This window comes from Pollicipes pollicipes, unplaced genomic scaffold, assembly GCF_011947565.3.
Source record: "Pollicipes pollicipes isolate AB1234 unplaced genomic scaffold, Ppol_2.1 Scaffold_6686;HRSCAF=7923_pilon_pilon_pilon, whole genome shotgun sequence".
NCBI lineage: Eukaryota > Metazoa > Arthropoda > Thecostraca > Pollicipedomorpha > Pollicipedidae > Pollicipes > Pollicipes pollicipes.
Genome location: NW_023596921.1, coordinates 4,713,179 through 4,737,223, shown reverse-complemented (window position 1 = coordinate 4,737,223; position 24,045 = coordinate 4,713,179). Strand labels below are relative to the sequence as shown.

Genomic DNA, 24,045 nt, shown 5'->3' with positions numbered 1-24,045 from the left:
TGTGTAACACTGTTGAAGAAAAGTCGATAACAAATTACGCAGGGGTGGATTCGAGACCGGAGCATAACTCTTGCGCATCTACCCTAGCGCCATCACCACGGGTAGAGTATTTCCTTCGGTCGTTTTCCAACTGGTACCAAGGCATTTCCAGTGAACAATGCAATAACACCGTGCACTCGCCCCCGGTAGCATGTCTTTCCTGGTCCATAGCCAGCCTGCGACGAACAACATAGCAGCTGTTATAACTGCATTACGACAGGACAGCTGTAACAACACAACTTGCGCGAACCCACCTACATGCCACACAGTGGTCATGTGTCCAGCGCCTGACCGACTGAGCAAGGGCGAAGCGCGAAGCGCGCAAGGTGTTAAAAAGAAGCGTGATGGCGGCGGTGGTCTTTTAAGTTCGTTCAATACCGTGGACAGTTGTATTCTTCCGTCCTGATGACCACATGCACATCAGCAGGAGGGCTGCCTTTGACTGGGACCGGGGTCTTGAACCGTGACCCGGCTCCGACCTGTCCCCTCTCGATGCCGAGGGGGCGGAGCAGGCGGGGAGGACACAGCACGCGGAGAGGACACGCCACGTGACCGCGCCGGAGCGCACGGGGAGGATACGCCTCGTAGCTGCGCCGGAGCACACGGGGAGGACATGTCACATGGCTGCGCCGGAGCACGGGAGGAGGGCACGCTACGGGGCTTCGCCGGAGCACGGGAGGAGGGCACGCTACGGGGCTTCGCCGGAGCACGGGAGGAGGGCACGCTACGGGGCTTCGCCGGAGCACGGGAGGAGGGCACGCTACGGGGCTTCGCCGGAGCACGGGAGGAGGGCACACTCACGGGGCTTCGCCGGAGACGGAGAGTAGGGCACGCTACGGGGCTTCGCCGGAGCACGGGGGAGGAGGGCACGCCTCGCCCCCACGTCATGTGGGGGCGAGGGGCGGGGGGGGGGGGGGCACGCGCCGAAGTTCAGCGCTCAAGCATGGCCTCAGCATTCGATTCGCCCACGACTTCAATCTTAGGGGTCAGGCGGTTGAACGCGCCGGCCAGCTCAGCTGTGAAAGCAAACCGGTTAAAGCGCGCTGTATGGTGCGTAGAACGCAGGTGGAACGGTGGGGCGGCTTCGACTTTTCAGATCCCGTTTATCCTGGACTGGAATCGCGTGACCACTTGGTTTCGTGGGTGACGACGACACCGGATACAATTAACTTGGCACGAGTAATTGAATTTTTGGGGACGAAAATGAACGACAGAGTGCTGCGGTCGTGCCGACCATGGCCACAAGTGACGTTTCGACGAACGACACAATGTGACGACGACGAATAGGCCACATCCCAGGCCCTGTAATAAGCTGTATCCAACTCACTCATTTTCCAGCGTGCGTCTGTCTGCCCATCCTGTTTGCTCCGTCTGCTCTCTCTCTCTCTTTTATAGTCAGACACGGAGCGCGGACGGCCGCTCTGAATACCACGAAATTTGGGAGTAAGACGAGGTCAACCTTCGCGGAGATCTACGACACAGATTCAGACCGATGCGATACCGGTACCTGTCACAGCGCGCACCCGCGAGGGTGGAACGTGTTTTAGCTTTTAGCGGGCAAGCCTGCCTCGTTTGCGTCGTAGAAGCGAGTTGTGCGAGGGCCGAGCCGTCGACAACATGCAGCGAAGCTCCAGCTGCGATGAATACGACGTCCCTACACAGGCGATCGGTGACTGGTGAATGGGTTTGCTTGTTGACCTCCGTATGTCATGTTTTGATTGTGACCGTCTCGAGAGCATAATCTAGTGAATCTAGTGAGGTCGTATGGGTTGAGGTTCCGGTCATGATGTTATCTCATGCATTCTTTTTGAGCGCCGTCAGCCAAGTGCATTGTCAACCGCCTTGAATGTGTGGTAGTATTGACACCAACATAGTTTGCTTGTTTTATAAGTTAGGAGTTGCCCTTCGCCTTATTTATACATGTTTGATGTATATATGCTTCCCCTCATGTATGCATATCAATATATGTATTTATATTGTATATAATTATAAATCATATATATATATATATATATATATATATATATATATATATATATATATATATACGCAATTGTGCCTGTATCTATAAATGCTTCCGAAAGTGACAGCCACCTCATTCAGACTTTGCAGAATTTGTCAGTGATAAATAAAATGGTCATGCCTAAGCGTTTTCCTGTAAACATATCTCCGTCCTCGCATGTTGCGTGCACATCTTTGAAAATGGAATATGTGATGATACCAAAACGTCGCGCCATTAGTAGGTGTCCAACATCAGCGAGTTACTTCTTATCCTCAATAGCCAACAGAAGGCCGTAATACGAAACCTTGAGCAAGCGCCAGAAAAAGCTCATGAAACTTACACACGCCAAGATCCCCAACAACACTTGCATATATATATATATATATATATATATATATATATATATATATATATATATATATATATATATATATATATATATGTGTGTGTGTGTGTGTGTGTGTGTGTGTGTGTGTGTGTGTGTGTGTGTGTGTGTGTGTGTGTGTGTGCACTTGCGTTTGCGTGCGCGTGTGCGTGAGCGTATGTGTGGAGGGGGAGGAGGAGGGGTTCTGGGTGTGAGTGGGTGTGGGTGTGGGTGTGGGTGGATTGGGTGTGAGTGTGTATGATATGCCCAACCGAAGGCGGTATAGGGCTGATTCCCCAGAAGAGAGTGTTGACATTCCCATATGCGAAACCCCATGCTGAGCTGAGTGCGGGCATTGCTTCGCCGCCGACACTGGGGGACAATGCTATGACAGATGCTCGCAAGACATTGGGCATTTTCCTCATCTTGTGCACGTGTTTCAAGTATATTTAAAATCTGATAGCTTTTGGCGGAGGATCTTTCTTTGGCACATCTGTACAAGCATCTGTGTTTTTACAGACAGCCGACTTTCCAACGTAGTGTGCATACCAGTCGGCGTGCGCTCCCGGATGCAAGAGCAATGTTCCCGCACACAGCAAAATGGACGACTTCTCGACTATTGCTTTCATCCAGAAAGAATAAAGTTCAAAACGTGCGAGCCGCGGTCCCTCTGTGTGAGCCGCAGTGAGCCGCAGTTCGTCTATGTGAGTTGTCCTCTGATCCATAGTTCCTCTATGTGAGGTGCCATGTCTCTGAGGGCCGTCGCCCCTCTATGTGAGCTGCCATGTCTCTGTGAGCCGTCGCCCCTCTATGTGAGCTGCCATGTTTCTGTGAGCCGTCGCCCCTCTACGTGAGCTGCCATGTCTCTGTGAGCCGTTCGCCCCTCTTTGTGAGCTGACATGACTCTGTGAGCCGTCGCCCTCTATGTGAGTTGCCATGTCTCTGTGAGCCGTCGCCCCTCTATGTGAGCTGCCATGTCTCTGTGAGCCGTCGCCCCTCTATGTGAGCTGCCATGTCTCTGTGAGCCGTCCGCCCTCTATGTGAGCCATGGTCGTCGCCCTGTATGTGAGCTGCCATGTCTCTGTGAGCCGTCGCCCCTCTATGTGAGCTGCCATTTCTCTGTGAGCCGTCGCCCTCTATGTGAGCTGCCATGTCTCTGAGGGCCGTCGCCCTCTATGTGAGCTGCATGTCTCTGAGGGCCGTCGCCCCTCTATGTGAGCTGCCATGTCTCTGAGGGCCGCAGCGGTCTGCGGCACAAACCTGACGGACCGGGTCAAAGAGTTGGTGTTGGGCGTGACCTCGAGGGCCGAGGCGGAGGCCACCGCCCTCGGCGCCTCCTGCTCCTCCTCCTCTTCCTCTTCCGACGAGCTGGGGTCAATCATCCTGCCGGTGGAAAGTATAGCGTCAGCAGGCGAGTCCAGAGCAGCGTGATGACGTTAAAACACAATAGATGCGGCGGATAAACAGCGGAGAAACCCTCGTCATAATGAGAGGAACCTGCTGTCGAGAAGCACGTCAGACGCAGCGACACATGGGCGGTCTCGGAACTTGAAGGCGATATCCCGCCTTCTGTGAAGAGGTTCCCCTGTGAAAACTCTGGCCCCTTTGTGTGAGCCCTGGAAGCAGTGCGGCCCATGCAAAGACAAGCCGCCACAGGCGGACCCGTCGTTCCCGAGTCCTCTGAGATCGTATACTCATGTGGTGAACGGATGTGAACAACGCTTTACACGCAGACAATGAGGAAGAAGAGCCCGGAGAGAAGGCAGTACCGCAGACGCCGAGCACCCTCTGTGTCGGGTGTGTCATGTTCGGGTGATGGAGGACCTTTGCTCAGCTGCCAGGGAACGGAACCAGCCACACTGAGCTGGCCAAAAAACCTCACTTGTCAGACCCGGAAGCACAGTTTACGGCACCACAAATTGGCCGCCTGCTGAGAGACACCACACGGTGCTAGCGGCCCTACATTAGCGATGTTGAATACCCCTGTTCTCGCTCACTGGTGCATCAAGCCGAGGGATGCGGGGCGTGGCGACGCAGCAACCACCGCTCCAAACCACAGGGAGAGATACAGGGCGTGGCGACGCAGCAGCCAACGCTCTGCACCACGCAGAGGGATGCGGGGCGTGGCGACGCAGCAGCCACCGCTCCAAACGAAACGGAGGGATGTGAGGCGTGGCGACGCAGCAGCCACCACCCCAAACGACACGGAGGGATGTGGGGCGGGGCGGTGCAGCAGCCACCGCTCTGAACCACACGGATGGATGCAGGGTGTGGCGGTGAAGCAGCCACCGCTCCGAACCAAACGGATGGATGCAGTGTGTGGCGATGCAAATGCTACCGCTCCGAACCGTCCGGCCATCTGATACTCAGCGGAAGGCAGCAGGATGCTGCGCGGCGGATCAGGAAGACCCGGAGATGCGTGGCTCGGCGGCTCGGCTCGGCGGCTCAGCTCGAGTTATCAGTTATCGTGCAAAACGAAATATTTCTGGGTGTCATGGTGCGTGAGGTGTACGAACAGCATAGCTGTGATCATAAGACGCATCCCGGCGAAGGTCGCTTTGTTGCAAGCAAATCAGTGAATGGCTTAATCGGAGGGCTGCAGCTTCAGCTCCACTCTTCGCGGTAAGATGGGTAATCGGTGTGGGTGACGTGCAAACTACGAATGCATTCCCGCTTGTAGCGAATGTGGATGGCGGTCCCTCCAAAGAAAAGGCAATGTCTAGGATTGCCCTGGGTAATGAACCAGTATTGCAAATAAATCCGACCTAATGAAGCCGCCTTTGTAAATATTGCGTCATTTGCGGCTGACTAAACAAATTGTCTACCTCATCGCGCACCGCGGTACAGTGACGCGTGTTGGCAGCAATGCGATTCCGGCCAGCTGACCTTGCAGGTCACGCCATCGCTGCGGTAGCACGAACCACCCCAGCCCAGCTGTTTGACGAAGCTCGAAAGGTCGCATTATGTTCGGTGTCGCTCACTGGTGAGCCTCGCAGCCGCTGATTGGACGGCCGGCTACCAATCAGCTCACGCAGGCAGGGAGCGGACGTTGTCTGGTATTCTGGCCGGATGAACCGAACTCGCGCGAGCCAAACGGCGGAAAGGCTGCAATCTCGGCGCGCTCGAACAACCAGTTTTCTACAGACATGTAGAAAGAAAAGACAATATAAATATAACCTGGCTTTAAAATTTACGCTCGATGCTGTTGCCAATCGTTTGTATTTGCTTTCTTATCTCCCCATCACTTTATTCTGAATGTGTGTGTGTGTGTGTGTGTGTGTGTGTGTGTGTGTGTGTGTGTGTGTGTGTGTGTGTGTGTGTGTGTGTGTGTGTGTGTGTGCGTGTGTGCGTGTGTGTGTGTGTGTGCTGAATGTGTGCATGTGCCTGTGCTACCCTCAAGTCACCTGAGCATGCTTGCCTTTCACCGTTCTACCTTACTGAAATCTGTCCCGAGATTCGGGATAGTAAGTACCATTACTTGCGCATTCAAATCTCGAGACATAAATGTGTTAATACTGGTAGTGGGCTGCACACCATATCAAAGACCAGCAAGAATAATGTATTTAACATCTGAACAGATTTGGGGGAAGCAATACTGGTGGACTGCAGTCGCTCTTGGCACTGGTTATTTTCATGATCTCTTCAGAGTTTCATGAAAATCGCTACCGATGGAAAACATAACTAAGGACGGCATTCTAAATAAATTCATTGCATAAATACTGCACTCTTCATTCAATCAGCTCATTTCGCCTTTAATGACAGAAGGTGACAAGGTTTTGCAATTTTCAGTTTATAATATCGATGTTAGTCGCTTTGCCGTGGCTGGAGAGGGCAGGCATTCCTGGTTATCTATTCTTGGGCGACTGCGTAGACTAAAAACCGTCTGAGTGAAAGTCAGAGCAATTTAGGAGTGGTACTGCAGCTCCAGCCTCTCCGCCCACATGTATAGCCTGCCTCGTGCTTTCCTCCCAGGTAATGCAAACGTGACGCCCCAGAGGACGCGAATGACGTACAGGTGACTAGGTATCGTGGCAGGAGTCAGCGCACACACGGATCGGCGTGGGTGTACAGATGACCACAGGTACCGCGCGCAGGAGTCAGCGCACACACGGCTCGGCGTGGGTGTACAGATGACCACAGGTACCGTGGCAGGAGTCAGCGCACACACGGATCGGTGTGGGTGTTCAGGTGACCACAGGTACCGTGGCAGGAGTCAGCGCACACACGGATCGGTGTGGGTGTTCAGGTGACCACAGGCACCGTGGCAGGAGTCAGCACACACACGGATCGGTGTGGGTGTTCAGGTGACCACAGGCACCGTGGCAGGAGTCCAGCACACACACGGATCGGCGTGGGTGCGCAGGTGACCACAGGTACCGTGGCAGGAGTCAGCACACACACGGATCGGCGTGGGTGCGCAGGTGACCACAGGTACCGTGGCAGGAGTCAGCACACACACGGATCGGTGTGGGTGTTCAGATGACCACAGGTACCGTGGCAGGAGTCAGCACACACACGGATCGGTGTGGGTGTTCAGGTGACCACAGGTACCGTGGCAGGAGTCAGCACACACACGGATCGGTGTGGGTGTTCAGGTGACCACAGTACCGTGGCAGGAGTCAGCACACACACAGATCGGTGGTGGGTGTTCAGATGACCACAGGTACCGTGGCAGGAGGTCAGCACACACACTGATCGGTGTGGGTGCGCAGGGTGACCACAGGTACCGTGGCAGGAGTCAGCGCACACACGGATCGGTGAGGGTGTTCAGGTGACCACAGGTACCGGTGGCAGGAGTCAGCACACACACGGATCGGTGTGGGTGTTCAGATGACCACAGGTACCGTGGCGGGAGTCAGCACACACACGGATCGGTGTGGGTGTTCAGGTGACTACAGGTACCGTGGCAGGAGTCAGCGCACACACGGATCGGTGTGGGTGTTCAGGTGACCACAGGTACCGTGGCAGGAGTCAGCACACACACACGGATCGTGTGGGTGTTCAGATGACAACAGGTATCGTGGCAGGAGTCAGCACACACACGGATCGGTGTGGGTGTTCAGATGACCACAGGTATCGTGGCAGGAGTCCAGCACACACACGGATCGGTGTGGGTGTTCAGGGTGACCACAGGAAATCGTGGCAGGAGTCAGCACACACACGGATCGGTGTGGGTGTTCAGGTGACCACAGGTACCGTGGCAGGAGTCAGCACACACACACACGGATCGGTGTGGGTGTTCAGATGACCACAGGTATCGTGGCAGGAGTCAGCACACACACGGATCGGTGTGGGTGTTCAGATGACCACAGGTATCGTGGCAGGAGTCAGCACACACACGGATCGGTGTGGGTGTTCAGGTGACCACAGGAATCGTGGGCAGGAGTCAGCACACACACGGATCGGTGTGGGTGCGCAGGTGACCACAGGTACCGTGGCAGGAGTCAGCACACACACGGATCGGTGTGGGTGTTCAGGTGACCACAGGTACCGTGGCAAGAGTCAGCACACACACGGAATCGGTGTGGGTGCGCAGGTGACCACAGGTTACCGTGGCAGGAGTCAGCACACACACGGATCGGTGTGGGTGCGCAGGTGACCACAGGTACCGTGGCAGGAGTCAGCACAGCACACGGATCGGTGTGGGTGCGCAGGTGACCACAGGTACCGTGGCAGGAGTCAGCACACACACGGATCGGTGTGGGTGTTCAGATGACCACAGGTACCGTGGCAGGAGTCAGCACACACACGGATCGGCGTGGGTGTTCAGGTGACCACAGGTACCGTGGCAGGAGCCGGCGCACACACAGATCGGTGTGGGTGTACAGGTGACTACAGGTACCGTGGCAGGAGTCAGCACACACACGGATCGGTGTGGGTGTTCAGATGACCACAGGTACCGTGGCAGGAGTCAGCGCACACACGGCTCGGCGTGGGTGTTCAGGTGACCACAGGTACCGTGGCGGGAGTCAGCACACCCACGGATCGGTGTGGGTGTTCAGGTGACCACAGGTACCGTGGCAGGAGTCAGCACACACACGCATCGGTGTGGGTGTTCAGATGACCACAGGTACCGTGGCAGGAGTCAGCACACACACGGATCGGCGTGGGTGTTCAGGTGACCACAGGTACCGTGGCAGGAGTCAGCACACACACGGATCGGTGTGGGTGTACAGGTGACCACAGGTACCGTGGCGGGAGTCAGCGCACACACGGATCGGTGTGGGTGTACAGATGACCACAGGTACCGTGGCAGGAGTCAGTGCACACACGGATCGCCGTGGGTGCGCAGGTGACCACAGGTACCGTGGCGGGAGTCAGCGCACACACGGATCGGTGTGGGTGTACAGATGACCACAGGTACCAGTGGCAGGAGTCAGTGCACACACGGATCGGTGTGGGTGTACAGGTGACCACAGGTACCGTGGCAGGAGTCAGCACACACACGGATCGGTGTGGGTGCGCAGGTGACCACAGGTACCGTGGCAGGAGTCAGCGCACACACGGATCGGTGTGGGTGGTACAGATGACCACAGGTACCGTGGCAGGAGTCAGCACACACACGGATCGGTGTGGGTGCGCAGATGACCACAGGTACCGTGGCAGGAGTCAGCGCACACACGGATCGGCGTGGGTGTACAGATGACCACAGATACCGTGGCAGGAGTCAGCACACACACGGATCGCCGTGGGTGCGCAGGTGACCACAGGTATCGTGGCAGGAGTCAGCGCACACACGGATCGGTGTGGGTGCGCAGGTGACCACAGGTACCGTGGCGGGAGTCAGCGCACACACGGATCGGTGTGGGTGTTCAGGTGACCACAGGCACCGTGGCAGGAGTCAGCACACACACGGATCGGTGTGGGTGCGCAGGTGACCACAGGTACCGTGGCAGGAGTCAGCACACACACGGATCGGTGTGGGTGTACAGATGACCACAGGTATCGTGGCAGGAGTCAGTGCACACACGGATCGGCGTGGGTGTACAGGTGACCACAGGTACCGTGGCAGGAGTCAGCGCACACACGGCTTGGCGTGGGCGTGGCAGGCTCCATTGGCCAGGTGTGCACTCTTGAGCAGACACCTGTGCCCTTGACAGGTCGCGCGGTGCGGGCAAGGCACTAGGCGCGGACTGAACGGGCAGGCACCGGGCACTGAACGGGCAGGCACCGGGCACTGAAAGGGCAGGTACTAGGTATTGGACGGGTGCTGGGCGGAGGCGAGTTGTCCGAAAAAAGTTTCAGTTTGTAGAGTTTCCTATGCCTCTGGATCCCAATGAGGAAATGCATAGTTTTACCGAATACACGTAAGATCCCTTAGCAAAAATTTAGTTCAGGGGCGATGTATTTAATGTTACCCTCGCAAAGAACAGATGCGATCACCCTTCGGAAAAATATACGTTTGGCCTATAAAATTGGTGCCAGATCGTTTTTCCGCAAAGGCGACGGCAAAGGATGGTAAATAATGCTACCTGCATACCACGTTGACATTTTATGATGACTTTTCAAACTTTAAGCGTAAAAATATCGCCTCAATTTCAATGAAAATGTAAGACACCAAGACTAGAATGCACTTGTAATCAAACTTTCTTATTTTGCGATTCTTGAACTACAGCTGAAATGGTCCCCATGAATCTCACGTCCTCCCTATGTTTGCTACCATTCGTTTCAAGTGCACATCAGATTATTGACGAACGGACCCGATGAAGGGCGAAAAAATAGGCTCAGGCCTTACAACGTGTAATTATTACGGCACCCTTCCCCAAATTTATTTTGCGAAACTATGCGCCTGGTTTGGAAATAACGCATACACGACGCGAAGTGAATATGCGATAGTGCTGACTCTTTGTATCATGGGCGGTCTTATTCTTTCACGTGCCATTGACTAGCGGGTCATGTAGCACTCATAAATAGCAACCTCCAAGTCAACAGGTTCCAAACAGTGCAGTGGTAAAGAAACTGCGGGGCCTCCAGGGAGAGATGGAATTTGAAAGTTGTTTTCTTATAGAAGTTCGAACTCCATGCATGCATGCACAACTCAGTATTTACAATTATATGCTTACTCACCGCTTGCACACGATCTTTTGGCTGTTTTTAAAATGAATAATGAAAAGCTTCTGTCTAAATTTAAAGAGCAATTGTGACGGAATCCGCTGAACCTTTCCTGCAATTGTGGCGGGATCCGCTGAACCTTTCCTGCAATTGTGGCGGGATCCGCGGAAACTTTCCTGCAATTGTGGCTGGATCCGCTGAATCTTTCTTGCAATTGTGACAGGATTCGCTGGACCTTTCCTGCAACTTGCAAGCAAAGTGAAACTATTCGGTGGATGGTGCGAAATGGCCGCACTTATATGAAAATTGGTAACGTCCTACAATTATCCGATGACACTTTCAATGAAGGTACCCTTACCACCCGGCTGATGTTCTTCCTTCTTACCAGAACACTGTGACTATGGTATGGTGCTTAACGCGTCGTTCCGGCGTCATGCGACTGTCTCGTTGCTTACGTTTCGGGACAAACCACCACGTAACTTCGATTTACACCTAAGGCATCAATTTCCTCGAATACATGGAAAGCGCAACCACCGGGCGAGTGTGGAATGGCTTGACATCGCATGCCAACATCTCCATTGCAATTCGGGTCGACGGAATGGGGTAAAATTCATTAGAGTTGTGGGCACTTGTGTAACGCGGTCAGGTCAAAACCACCAGCCCTGCCGCCGACAATCGCCGAGAACTAACTTTAACGGCACCCCATCAACTTATTCCTTCAGAGGTCAAACTGACCACAACATACCAACTGCCACGCTTGTCCAGTTTCATCATGTGGATACCATCCTCGAGGAAGAACTACGTTGAGCTAGACTTGAACAAATCAAGGTGATGCTTGTTCACCACTTTAATGTATTGAGACTCAATGCATGTGAAATACGTGCAAAAATAATGCGTTATTCGGCAAAGCTTCGGGCGCCTGTGAAGAGTTCACCAACGCGATGGCTCCCATCTTAACGGTTTCCATGTCAAAAAGCATGCTGGATGGATCGGAGACCACGCATGGCAAACGTAATAGGGAATTAACTTTGTCTTTTGAGGACAGAGTTTGCCCCATGTATCACGAAATGTCCAAGTTGAGCATGCATGTTTTCAAGTAGTCCTCAGAAGTCCTGTATACCTATTATGGTTGTGAACAATGGTGTGTTGCCGAGCCGTAACTTATTAACCTCGTTCTCATGCAGACATTTGTTTGGATTTTTAGCCCTAAAGAACCCTAACTTTTAACCCCGTTTTCAAACAGCGACATCTATTTGGGTTTTAGCTCGAATTACATCAGTTGAATAAGGTTATGTTCAAGTCAGTTTGACCTCTTTATTTCGTCAAGTCCGCCGGGTTATCCCCTTCGGCCTGGACCAAAGTGACCAACGGAGCGTCAATCGCCTTGCAACATGCGACAGTTTGAAAATGGAGATAGATGAACGCATACTTCGCAGGCATAAAGCGCACTCCAATTTCATGCGTGACGATCGCTAAGAGTTCAGATTCGAATATTTGGCAATCTGTCTGTTAATTCAGTCTGTCTGTCTGTGTGCATCTTCCTGGCGCGTCGTCCCCAGACGGTCACGTCACATGCCACCAAGCCCTCACGGTCGGACACGCTCTCATAGGGCGGACTCGTCCGGGCCGGGTTGGACACAATCGGGGCCGCGGGGCATGCGACACTTTTTGCCCCCGATGACCCGCAAAACATGCGTTGGTCGGGCCAAAAGTCGCAGAAACGAGCACGGAACAATCAGCCGGTGAGAACATCGCCACCGACGTGAGCCACTGCCGGGCTTTTGGGGCCGCGCTGGCGCAATGTGGCAGATCTGCTTGTGCGGCACGTGTGCTGTTTTGGACGGGTGAATCCGGCAAGCATTCGGGGAAAGGACAGTGTTACATAAGTGCATATACAGAAAAAAGAGTAAATGGGAATCTGTGAGGGGCGTGTTAAAGAGCCTAGTAGTTGGTACATCGGACATCCGCGTGGTTGGCTCGGGTCTGAATTGGGGGGTCCATAGCCCCTGGGCGCCAATGTGGCCGACGCAGTTGCTGGCGCTCCATTTAACTGACGTGACGACGTGCGTCGCGCCCCCCTTCTGGGATGGAATGAATGGGTAAGAATATCATGTGTGGAGAAAACAGGAAAGGGTTTCAGGGAGGAAGGAAGGGAGACATAGAGAGAGAGAGAGAGAGAGAGAGAGAGAGAGAGAGAGAGAGAGAGAGAGAGAGAGCGAGGGAGAGAGAGAGAGGACAAAGAGAGAGAGGAGAGAGAGAAAATAGAAAGAGGGAGATAGAGGTAGAGATGGAGAGAGAGAGAGAGAGAGAGAGAGAGAGAGAGAGAGAGAGAGAGAGAGAGAGAGAGAGAGAGAGAGAGAGAGAGAGGAGAGAGAGAGAGAGAGAGAGAGAGAGAGAGAGAGAGAGAGAGGAGAGGAGAGCGTGGGCAAGAACAGAGAAGCAGAACGGTAGGATCGAAGACAGCTAAATCGCACAAGTCGTTCAAGCTGCAATCCATGTGAACGAAACGTACAGGGCTGTGAGATTGTCTCATCCGGTGGTAGGGCGGTGCCAGACGAAAGAGCTCGCAGAGGCGATGTCGGCGTCGCACCGATATTTATCTCGGCGTCGCACCGATTTTTTCCATTTCAGACGCCCAATGCCGCGTCAATAGAACCCAGCCGACGTCCGGCCTCCCGGAAAAGCTGCGCCGCCTGTCAGCCGACACCAGGGGATGGTGAGAGCGTGGGGGATGTAGGACGGCAGGACGCAGCTGCGAGCGCCCGCTCCCCGGCCTCCCGCCGCTTCACGGGATGGAGATCCCCGTCTCTGCGGAGGCGTACAAACGGAATCACTCAGGTCGGCCAGATGTGGCGCCGGCCCGGTTCGGCCATAGATCGCTGACGGCTGCGCTGGATAAATCCGTCGCCATCCGACAGCTACCACGGGAAAAACGTCCTGGATACGTCCTGATAGCGTATAAGCTATTCTCCCAGTTCTGTCACCGTGTGATGGCCGGTCCGTAAGGGTGCCAGGGCTCTTCGCCTCGCTCAGAAACCACTGAACTGAGATTTGCAGACCACTGCGCCGGCACTGGCGACCCCATTGTTCCACTGAAAGAGGCCATTCGGTGATATTGCCCTGGATATTGACGACACACTTGGACGTCATAGAGTCGCTCGATGCTTGGTCGGCGTGGAACGCCGAAGAGGCCGGAGGTACAAACACGCGGGGCACGGGATTGCCTGCAGAGCTTCGCGCTGCAATAGCAGCGGAGCATGACGCCTTGTGGTGCCGAACGATGCTTCCTTTCCACATATGCAGCAGTCCCAATGCAACATGAGTGTTTTAAAGCACAAATTGCCTTGCATGGGTTGCAATTTCCGTTGCTTATTCCTCATCACAGCGTGTTGTAAGCGTCTTATCAGTACGATATGACATTAACTTGAGCTGTCTTCTTTACTTGCATTTTGTGCTCTATAGGTATGAGCTCTATGTAGTGTGCAGCATAGACATAGCACAAACTGTCATAGCATTGTAGGTATGAGTTCTAAGCTGCACGCCATGATTGCAATCCAACAACGATTTTATCATTTTCTGACTCAAGGTCAAGAAGAACGGCGTCCGCGTCGTCTCCCAGTAACCAGAAGTGCAACGTCTTTGTCGTTGCATTATCTTTGCTACCCCTTCTGACGTCACATCGCAGAGCAGAGCTCATGCGCAAGAACTCAGTATCTGATACAATGCTTGATCAGAACTGTTGCGTGTTGCAACACACGTATGTGTCATGGCACAACAGACATGAGCATGGATTACCTATATCTGGCATTGCCTCGTTGGTCTCCTCGTAGGTAAATGTATGTGTACAGAGGCGGTGCCACCAGGGGACGAGAGGGGCAGCAGCCCCATTTTCTAACGAGGCCAAGCGTATCTTTTGCCCCCTTCAAATGTCGTGAGGGCCCATTATACTCACAGGAGGCTCTAGATGACCAACACAGAACATATCATCTAACCTTATATACGCAAGGGTCCACGAACGGTACGCATGAGACACTATCTACCCTGTAAGAGGTTCAGATATCCAGTATCCGACACTTCTGGTCGGGAGGGAACCCCTAATGAATCAAACGAAGCTACATCACACACTTAGAATATCGCATAAAAAACATAAAAAGCTTCTCCAGCCCAAAAGGAGGCCTCACATGGAAAAAACGGAGACTGCACCAGGCCAGGAGGAAGCTCTAGTCATACAAATATATAAGGGCCAATGGCTCCTCTTAAAAGAGTGGGCGAAATTCGTGAGATTTTTTTTCGGTAGGGGTCTGGATAGGAAACTCCACATGTGCTTAGAATACAATATACTTACAATCTGACCCCCGCTGAGATCTCGGGAACTAAGAAACATAGAAACGCCAAGTTCATGGGGTGTGTTAACTGTACGTGAACTCACTAAGGTCAAAGTTTGAGGTTCCTAGGTCATGACCTTCGGTTCAGGTAAGGCTAAACAAGGTTCAATTCAAAGGTTGGTCTCCAAAGGGCCCCAGAACCTACATAACTGTTTCTAAGCAAAAAGTCGCATGCTCATTTAAGGCCAGTGGCCTTGTTTGACCTTTTGAAGGTCGTGGTGACAATCATACAAGATTGCTGTGAGTTTTGCATTTGAATAAGCGACAAAGATCACGCTAGGCAGTATGTTCCTAAAACAAAGTGCTGTCCTGAGTCATTTTAGGTAAATGACCTATTCTGACTTCTAAGAAGCCCATGAAAAATGTAAAATGCAGTTCCTGCTATCAACAAATTCGACATGAGCACCAGAAACTATCCCACACAGCAAGCCCTAACGTAACAAACAGGTTGGCTTTGATCTTGGTCTGACCTTCACACATGAACTTAGGTCAATGCAATTTACTCATTCAATTGCTGTGTTGCCTAAGAAAGCACCTCAGAGATGTATGGCTTCGTCTAACACTTCGTTGTCGCATCAGATTGAACGACTCCTTTAAAACTGACTTCGCCGAAACCATGGCCTGACTTTGACCTGCCATAGGTCAACGACCTTACAAGGTACATATAAACACTTAAATTTTATACCAAACGATTTGCTATTCAACTGTCGACAGCTATGCAAAATTTGGCGCGTCCACGGCACGCCGTTCGGAAACCATTCTGGAAAAACATTCGCGGAGGTCAATTTGACCCCCACCCAAGCGCACGGTAACTTAATACGCCTGCCTTCCTCCATCGCAGTTTGCTGCATGCGCGATATAAACATCTTCATTCAGGAAGGTTTTAGGGTCATTGCCCTGGAACGTCGCTGCCGAGCACCAGTCACGGTGCACACCGGTCTGGCGAACTGCAGTCCGACCATCACGCGTGAGACACGGCGTTCCGTCGCGATGCCGCCCCATGCTGACGCGCACGGCGTTCCGTCGCGATGCTGCCCATGCTGGCGTGTACGGGGTTCCGTCGCGATGCTGCCCCATGCTGACGTGTCTAAACGGCGGCTGAGTTGACTTGCGACATTCTAGACCTATTGCGACATTCTAGACCTCAGGCGAGCTCAATACAAACTATCAAGCTGGGATTAAACCTGGCTGAGCGAAGCGGTACGCTGACGCGTAGCTTTACAGGGCAATGAAAAGGCACACGCGCGGACCAACATGGCGTACAAGGTTCCGTCGATACGGCTTTGGCCTGGAAGGGCACAAGAGCCTCGGTACATGGGACACAAATGTTATCCTGTCGTGAATGTGCCACAGAATCCCCAAGAAAAAGCAAGTTTTCTTTATGAAATGCCAACACGCCGGAAGGGCAGATAAAATAGCATTCAAATCTTGGAGATTTTACGTATCCGTTGTTGGCTGAAAAGTCCACGCTAACATTTTCCATGAATACAACTATTAGCTATGTAAGCTTTAGCTTGGACGTCGATGTTTTTCCTGGAGCTAGCGTCCCTAGATACCATTCATAGAAGCAGGAAGTCAGCACAACAGTACTGGACATACTGCCATACATTAAGCCTTGTTGAGTGCAAAAGACAAAGTCTAACTGCCGGGCACTCTGCAATCGTCCGTGCTTTATGGTCGTTGTGTCAAAGCCTGCTCAGTGTGCAAACGATGTGAAGTGCCCTTCTACACGCTACCGTTATTTGACAGGGGCCTCGTTAGGTACCTCAACTGAAATGAGACGAAAAGCACAACAAATAGGAGCGAAACCCACGACATATCTTCAGAATGTGTAAGTATAACCAGTAAATTTTACTCTGGAGGCGTTTTTGTTTTGCCACCCTGTACTTATGTGTTATTTTACGGTGGCGGTAAGCTAGGATTAGGTCCCACTACACCAAATTGCAAACCTTAATCGGCGAAGAGGTGACAGCATCACTTCCCGAACACAAGGTTTCGGCTATTTTGATAGACATGACGACAAATGATGACCTTGACTTCCGTTTATTCTTCTTTTGGGCCATTCATTTCAGATTTTGTATCAAATAGCGAGTAAGACCCAATCTAACAATGCTAGAGTGACCACGTCTAGTATGTAAAGGCTATTGCTTTCTACCAGCAAAAAAAACGTCCAGGCTTACAAGAAAGATTCAACACGTACCCACTAAATAATAGTGCTCAATGGAGACGAAGCGCTCAGAAACCAAGCCGGATTCCGCCGCGGATCTAAGCCGGAGTCCGCCATGACTCTAGGCCAGAGTCCGCCGCGGATCTAAGCCTGAGTCCGCCGCGGATCTAAGCCGTCACTTTTCACCGGTTCCGAATGTGCTCTGCTCCGCAATGTAATACCTCAATACTTGCGTAGCTCGCTTTGGTATCCCTGTGTTAGAACAACGCACCTGCGCGCATGCCACACGACTGAACACAATCCAGCACGTCCGCCAGTGTCGCAGCGCTGGGGCGGCGCACTGCTGACTCTGCGGGGGCGAGCAGCCGCCGCCGGCGTCCCGCCCGCGAGCTTTGGACACCCACCTGGCGGCGACCTGGGGGCAGCCCCGGACGGGGCGGAGCTGGCGCTGGCGTTGGCCGGACAATCACACGGTCGCAGCGGACCCCGCCACGTCGGCGTCCGAGCCGCACATGCGGCACACGGGAGGGCAGCGCGAGTGCCGCGAGGCTGGCGGCGGGCGCGGCGCAACGCGGACGGCCGCTCTAGCCGCGCCGGCCGTCGTCGGCGCCCGCCGGCGCCGCCGGCACAAGATGGCGGCGGCGCCGATCGATGCCGCCAACGGCCTTGGTGCCGAGATAAGCGGACGGCGCGACCGGAGGCACGCTGCTATCGGCGGCTTCAGGTCACCCACCGGCGCAGGCCTGTCTGCCGAACGAGCTCGCTTACCGCCCCAGCGGTGTCTGCGACGCGTGGCTGCTTGCTGGCGTAGCGGTGTCTACGAGTAGGGACCACCTGCCGGCGTAGCCCTGCGGCATTTGCCAGCCATAGTCGCTCATCTACACCGGTAGCTGCAGGCCATGGTCGCCTACCTGCACTGCAGTAGATGCGAACTATGATCGCTTGTTTGCACAGCGGTAGCTGCAGGCCGTGATCGCTTATCTACACAGCGGTAGCTGCGAGCTATGATCGCTTAGCTGCATAGCGGTAGCTGCGAGTTATAATCGCTTACCTGCACTGCGGTACCTGCAAGCTATGACAGCTCACAAGTAAGGCAGTATCTGTGCGCGCGCAATGCTCAGTCACCAGCAGGGCAGTAGCTGCAATGCCTGACCGCTTACCAGTACAGCAATATCTGCGCTTACCGGAACGGCGCTATATGTGTGCCATGACCGCTTACGGCTTAGCGAGCGCCTCCGAATCGTTACCGCTGGCCGGCACGGTGGCGTCTCTGGCGCAGCGTTATCCGCGACTCGCGGCAGTCTACCGTCGCGGCGGCAGCGGGGGGACCTCCGCCGACCGGAATGTCGGAGCCATGAGTCTTCTCCATGCCGCGGAATCTGCCGGTCGTAAAGTCTCAGGCGCCTGCCACAAATGTTGAGCATGTGAACTCACACATGCTGGAGCTGCCGGCCTTCCCTCGCCAGCGTCTTGGAGCTGCCGGCGCTTGCGGGGCTTTGCCACATAGACGCGAGGCCATCTTTTCCAGCGTTTCGGACGTTTGGATCATTGTTTATCAGTACCATTGAATCGGGCATCGCATGCAATTTCAGTCCACATGTTGTGTCATTACACTTTCACATTTGATCAGTTGTCCTCCAAAAACCAAATGTGATAAATTTCGGCACTGAGTGTCTGTATGAGTCAAGCTGGATCAATATAGGCACTAGAGCGGATCTATAAATACACAGATCCGAGGATGACGCTCCAACGATGTTTGTCACGGAAAGTGCGCAGAAAATGGCTGTTTTCAATCCTGATCCATCCCAATGTGTTGTTTGGTGCAGCCGCGATCATGAGGGCATCCAGGACGCCACCACTCCGCAGGGGTCTTGTATCGGTGTTATTTTCTTCCTTTTTGTGGGCACCCTGGTACCAACAAAGGACACCCCTAAATTTCAACCATATCGCACAGCATGTGCAACGATAGCCTAAAATGTAATGAGTGGAGATAACGAGCTAAAATGCGGCCATTAGAAGTGCATCCAGCACTTTATCTTTTAAGCACAGGTGGGTGTGGGAAGTGTACGTATCTAAACAAAATTAGAACGGAAAGCGCACGGAGCCGGTCTGCTCCTCCCACCATTAGCAGCACGCCATTCACGCACTGGTCAATGGGTTTCGCAGGCGGAAATCAACAAAACAACAAACGAATGTATATATTAGATCGGCCGAGTAAGCTTTCGGAATACCGCACCGATGGGAAAACTTAGGGATTAGAAAACCTGTGGAAATTTCGGCCCCACAGTGATTTTTAACAGCCACGCCTGTGCGCCTTCTCATCTACTGCTAATGAGCACGCCAGGCGTAAGTATGCGTAACACGGCGACTGGATATTGACGGAGTTGATCAAGTTCTTGATTCCGGCTGTGCCTGGCCGGACACCTGGATCTGGTAGGCAATGCGGGGTAGCCCGATCCCATAACGTTTTCTACTGGCTTTGGGACATCGTAGTGTAGTATCTGCCTGCATCATATGATATTACCTGAATTTCATCACCATTTCCCTGTGGCACGGTGCCGTATTACTCATAACGTCTTAGCAAACGACCGAGCAATGTAGTTCCTCTTAAACAATGATATTTTTAGTTTTATTCCGGCCTCGGCCCAAAATACCGTCAGAGTGATATGCTCAGCACGCATTCGACTGCAGTCAACCGGGATTTTGTCGAGCCGGGCTACAAGGTCGCAATGCTGTATGCAAGTGAGAAAATATCAAGATATCGAAATCTGGTGGAAAAACCGGTCGCTGAGCAAGCATTGCTTTACACCAGACTGTGACGTAGCCTTGTAAGACCCTGGAGTTGGGGAGGGCTCCGCGGGACCGAAGGCCCAAGACCTTTTTGGCAGTTTAAGACGCCCGTAGGCCTTCTAAAACCATCAAAGAATGGTTCTCCAACATGAGAACAAGGTCCTGAGCTTAAAAGGTCCACCAAGTTCAAACACAGGCGCTCTGAGCGACGAAGAGGGACTACCTGGGGTGAAAGGACCCCCGTACTCTATTGTGACCCTCACTTTGGTGGCAAACTGGCTACGTAACTGACACCAGGGCAGTGCTGTCAGGGTCCCTGCAACAAGCGATGCTTAGCAAGCATTCAGAACCCAAATAACTATCCTTGCATTTGATTTGGTTAAGCTTCCGTTACTGACATATTTGGCATTCTAATGCAGTTTTTGCTTGGCATGACACTTCCAATGTCAGAAAACCCCGCTATAAACTGAAACGATTTGTGTAATGATGTATAAGCACATCAGGTGTGTGAAAAGTCACGCTGCGGCGCAAATGCAAAACAAAAACGTCACGCCGTTTCGCAGAAGCGGTTGCGTCTTTTTGTCTTTCCACCACGGAATGAACGGAGTCAACCTTCTCCATATGATTAATGTCTCTCTGTGTGATCCGTAATCTATACCTACTGATTCGCACTTTTCATCACCTGCAATTCGAATATCAGTTGCCGCATGCTAAATAAGCACACATAGTGCATTCCGAGGGCTGGAAGTGCTTACTAGGGGTAATGCCGCGAATGCGTCCAGTATTTCCTCAAACGCATTGCCAAAGCACTTCGCTGAAATGTCAAACGATTGGACATAATTGACTGCAAATGGATGTGAATCTCTGCCCACAGAAGGCTACAAATCCACGAAGCACGAGCGCAAACCTTGAATCCGACCTTATCTGATTCATGGCGGAGGAAATGAGAATCTCTGGCATTGTCAAATCATGCCAGCAACCAAAGGAACGGCGGTTTACTGACACGCGAAGCATATCAGCCAGATGAAATGGTGGGCGGTAACAGCTCCGAGGACCGTGCCGGGCACGCGCATGACTGGTTTTTGGGCACGGGGCCGCCGGAAGAAGTGTCATGAGTCCCAGGGGGGTGATGTCGGCTGCTGGCATCGCCGAGTGCCGCAGTGCGGATACGCGAATCCCACTGGATCCAGTATGCATGGAATTCGGGCAACCAGTGCCGCGGGGAACTTCAGCGCGTCATCGCGCCCACGGCAATGACTGCAGGCTTCGGTACTTCAAAAAGAGCCGTGCTTCCTTCCCCACTCTCCCATGCTCCTACCCGCAAGGCACTCGCCGACGTGTAAGTTGCGTGTAATCTCGGTGATAAGGCCAACTTATTTTATTAAAAGTCCTCTCGAAGGGTACCCCTCCAGTAAAAAAAATCTTGAGTGTAACGCTTCTCCGCCACCAAAAAAAAAGAAGTTTTCTTTCACAAGACCATTTCTTCTCTCCGGAAGCGCAACCGGGCCAGGCGAGGTCTGCAAATAACATGCCGTAGTTCACTGATGAAGATGAGCATCAAGTGCAACCACCGACACCGGCCATGTGTCAAATTCGCCTATTTAGGCGATAGGTTACCAATGCGAGTTTTGTAATCGTAAAGGAGGCCGTTTGTGGCCACCCTTTTACACTTTGCGATGTGTTTTCGGTGTTTTTGCTTGCAGTGATTCGGTTAAGTTAGAAATCGAGTGCCAAACATTCTTTCAGCTCCAAGTACCTTGGTAGTTGTCCGTGCGCCTGTCCGCAGATGTCCAATTTTGCGTACAGAAATACGCAATGAATGCTGATGGATCCCTTCCGCCACGCGCGGCACGCCTGGCCTGCCCAGCCCATGTCCGACTCGGCGAGAGGCCCTGATCGACCATGCCGGCCGTCCTTGGGCCACGCCCCGCTCCGCCTCCTCCGCATCGGTCAACCGCCGGAGGTCGCCCGCGTGCGTTGTCAGCACGCACCGGCTGCGGCGCGTCTGACCTCTGCAGGCAGATACAGCCACGTCCACGCGTGTCTGCTGACCGACACACGTGGACGTGGCGGCGACGGACACACGTGCACTTGGCGGCACGACCAGCTGAAGTCTGTAGCTTCTGATGTGGACGCCGACAGTGCAGAAGTGTGATCCGTCTCTGTCAGTATACAACCGGCGCGTTGGTTCTTCAAGGGAATGCGTCTTTTTTCGGGCATATTTCAAAGCATTCTCTTGTAAAGCCCATCACCCACTGTGTCCAATAAAAGCGCTGGTGAATACCACTACAGCACAAACGAGGCATAAAAGGCAAATTAATTTTGATTAATTCGAGTTCAAATAACGCAGTCAACGTTTTATCTATCAAAGCCCATCGAAAACACGTGCTCTTCAAGGGCAGCCGTTACTGATGGTCTCTCTCTACATTCCGTGAAAAAGGGTTTGGCTGTTATCGGGTCTCATCTCCTCAATATCATCATCAGATCTGTAATTGCATGCATGTTTCCCAATGCCTGGAAATTAGCTCGCGTTACGCCTGCTCACAAATATTGAGACCGATAACATATACCGATAAAATCTGGAGGCCGACACTGTCGCCGGGGCAGCATGCTTACCCTGGAGGCCGACACTGTCGCCGGGGCAGCATGCTTACCCTGGAGGCCGACACTGTCGCCGGGGCAGCATGCTTACCCTGGAGGCCGACACTGTCGCCGGGGCAGCATGCTTACCGGCCCTGTCAGTCCACGCAGAACGGTCTAATGCTGTCGAGTGGATCGCACAGACTCTCCTCAAAGGTGAAATACAGTCGTTGACGACGTTCGACTGAAGCAAAGTTTTTCACGGCGTCAATCATGGCGTCCTGGAGAAGCTTCAGTGGTGCGGTGTGTGCTCGCGCTGGTTCCAGAGCTACCTGCGAGACCGGGAGCAGATGGTGGCGGGCGGCTCTGGTCCGGTTCTCCCTTTGACCATGGCGTAGCCCAGGGCTCCATAGTGGGACCTGCACTGTTCCTTATCTCTATTATCGATACTTATTTCTTCCTCCGCGCCCTGCTGCAGCATCGAGGAGTTTCAAAATTGGTATCAGTTCAGCAGCCTCAAAGCGGACCCTGACAATGCTTACGTCATTATCTTTGAAACCAAATCTTATATCAAAAGGACATCAAACTTGCACATAACTCTATCAGTTCCACGTATCCCGTCATGTCCCACTGGGAAGGTCCTGGGCATGGTCATGGACCCACACCTTACCTGGAAGTCCCACATAACGGCAGTGGTTCGCAAATGTAACGCTATCCTTCTGTTCCTCAACACAGACCCTAAGCCTTTTAGTTCCTGGTACGGGTCCATGCTTTCCTCCATCTGCTAAACTGTCTCCCTGTTTGGGACGGAGCCACTTAATGTCACCCGTCACGAACTCAGAAAACATAAACTGTGCAGCGAGACCCGTCACTGCGGTACGACGTTATGAACATATCTCACCAGCCCACAGTTCGTTAGGGTGACTGAGTGCCAAGGAAATGTTGCATCACCGAGATGGCTTCAGAGTGTTTGGTGCACTGAATGGACGCGACTGACCACCAGGCCTGAGAGCCCTCTGTCAGACGCTTCCAAGTATCCCCCGAGGGAAACAAGAGTGGTCGCCACGGGAGAGCTGCAGCTGGAGGGATGTCGCCTGTCAGCCACATAAATAGCAGTCTCCTATCGGGTCGCGCGTGCGTGGAATTAGCTCCCGCCGGCTATTACCGAGACGTGCAGTGGCGAGGTGCTTCTGCCTCCCACGGGTCAGCCAATATCAATGACAATTGAATGTCCGTGCTGCATTCTTTTTTTGCATGCGTCGTGACCGTCAGAGGCAAAAAGGTGTCTTTTCTGTCGTGTAAGAAATATGGAACCGTCTAACTAGTAACCTGGAGCTAAATATATCAGAAGCCGTTGCGATATAACTCTAAATGCGACAAATTACACAAAATAAAGATAAACAAGGTGCAATGCATGAGAACCATCAAGCATTTTCGTTTCGTGGGTTTCATTTGCAATAGAGAATCATTTCCTGACCATGCCAAAGGTTCCGTTGGTGAGGACACAGGTCTCAGTGCACAAATGGCCGGAGCAGCTGGCTTAAGACCCAGGAGCACGTCGGTTTGCAGAGTTAAATCCATTCACAAAAATACAGTTCGTGCCCACTTTGCGTTGTTAAAAACTACGTCCTCTCAAGTTGAGAATTGCTGTTCTGCTTCATGTCAC

At 52.9% G+C, this 24,045-nt stretch overlaps 1 protein-coding gene across 1 annotated transcript in view; it reads right to left on the bottom strand.

Annotated features, from left to right (window-relative positions):
* The window catches only part of LOC119107286 (calcium-dependent secretion activator), a gene marked incomplete at its 3' end in the record, with an annotated part of 90,711 nt that extends 73,135 nt beyond the window's left edge, over positions 1-17,576 (bottom strand). The window contains 2 exon segments of the mRNA XM_037230706.1: positions 3,666-3,788; positions 17,414-17,576. Of these exon segments, the coding sequence (XP_037086601.1) occupies positions 3,666-3,787 (122 nt within the window).
* Positions 17,577-24,045: the final 6,469 nt, after the last annotated feature.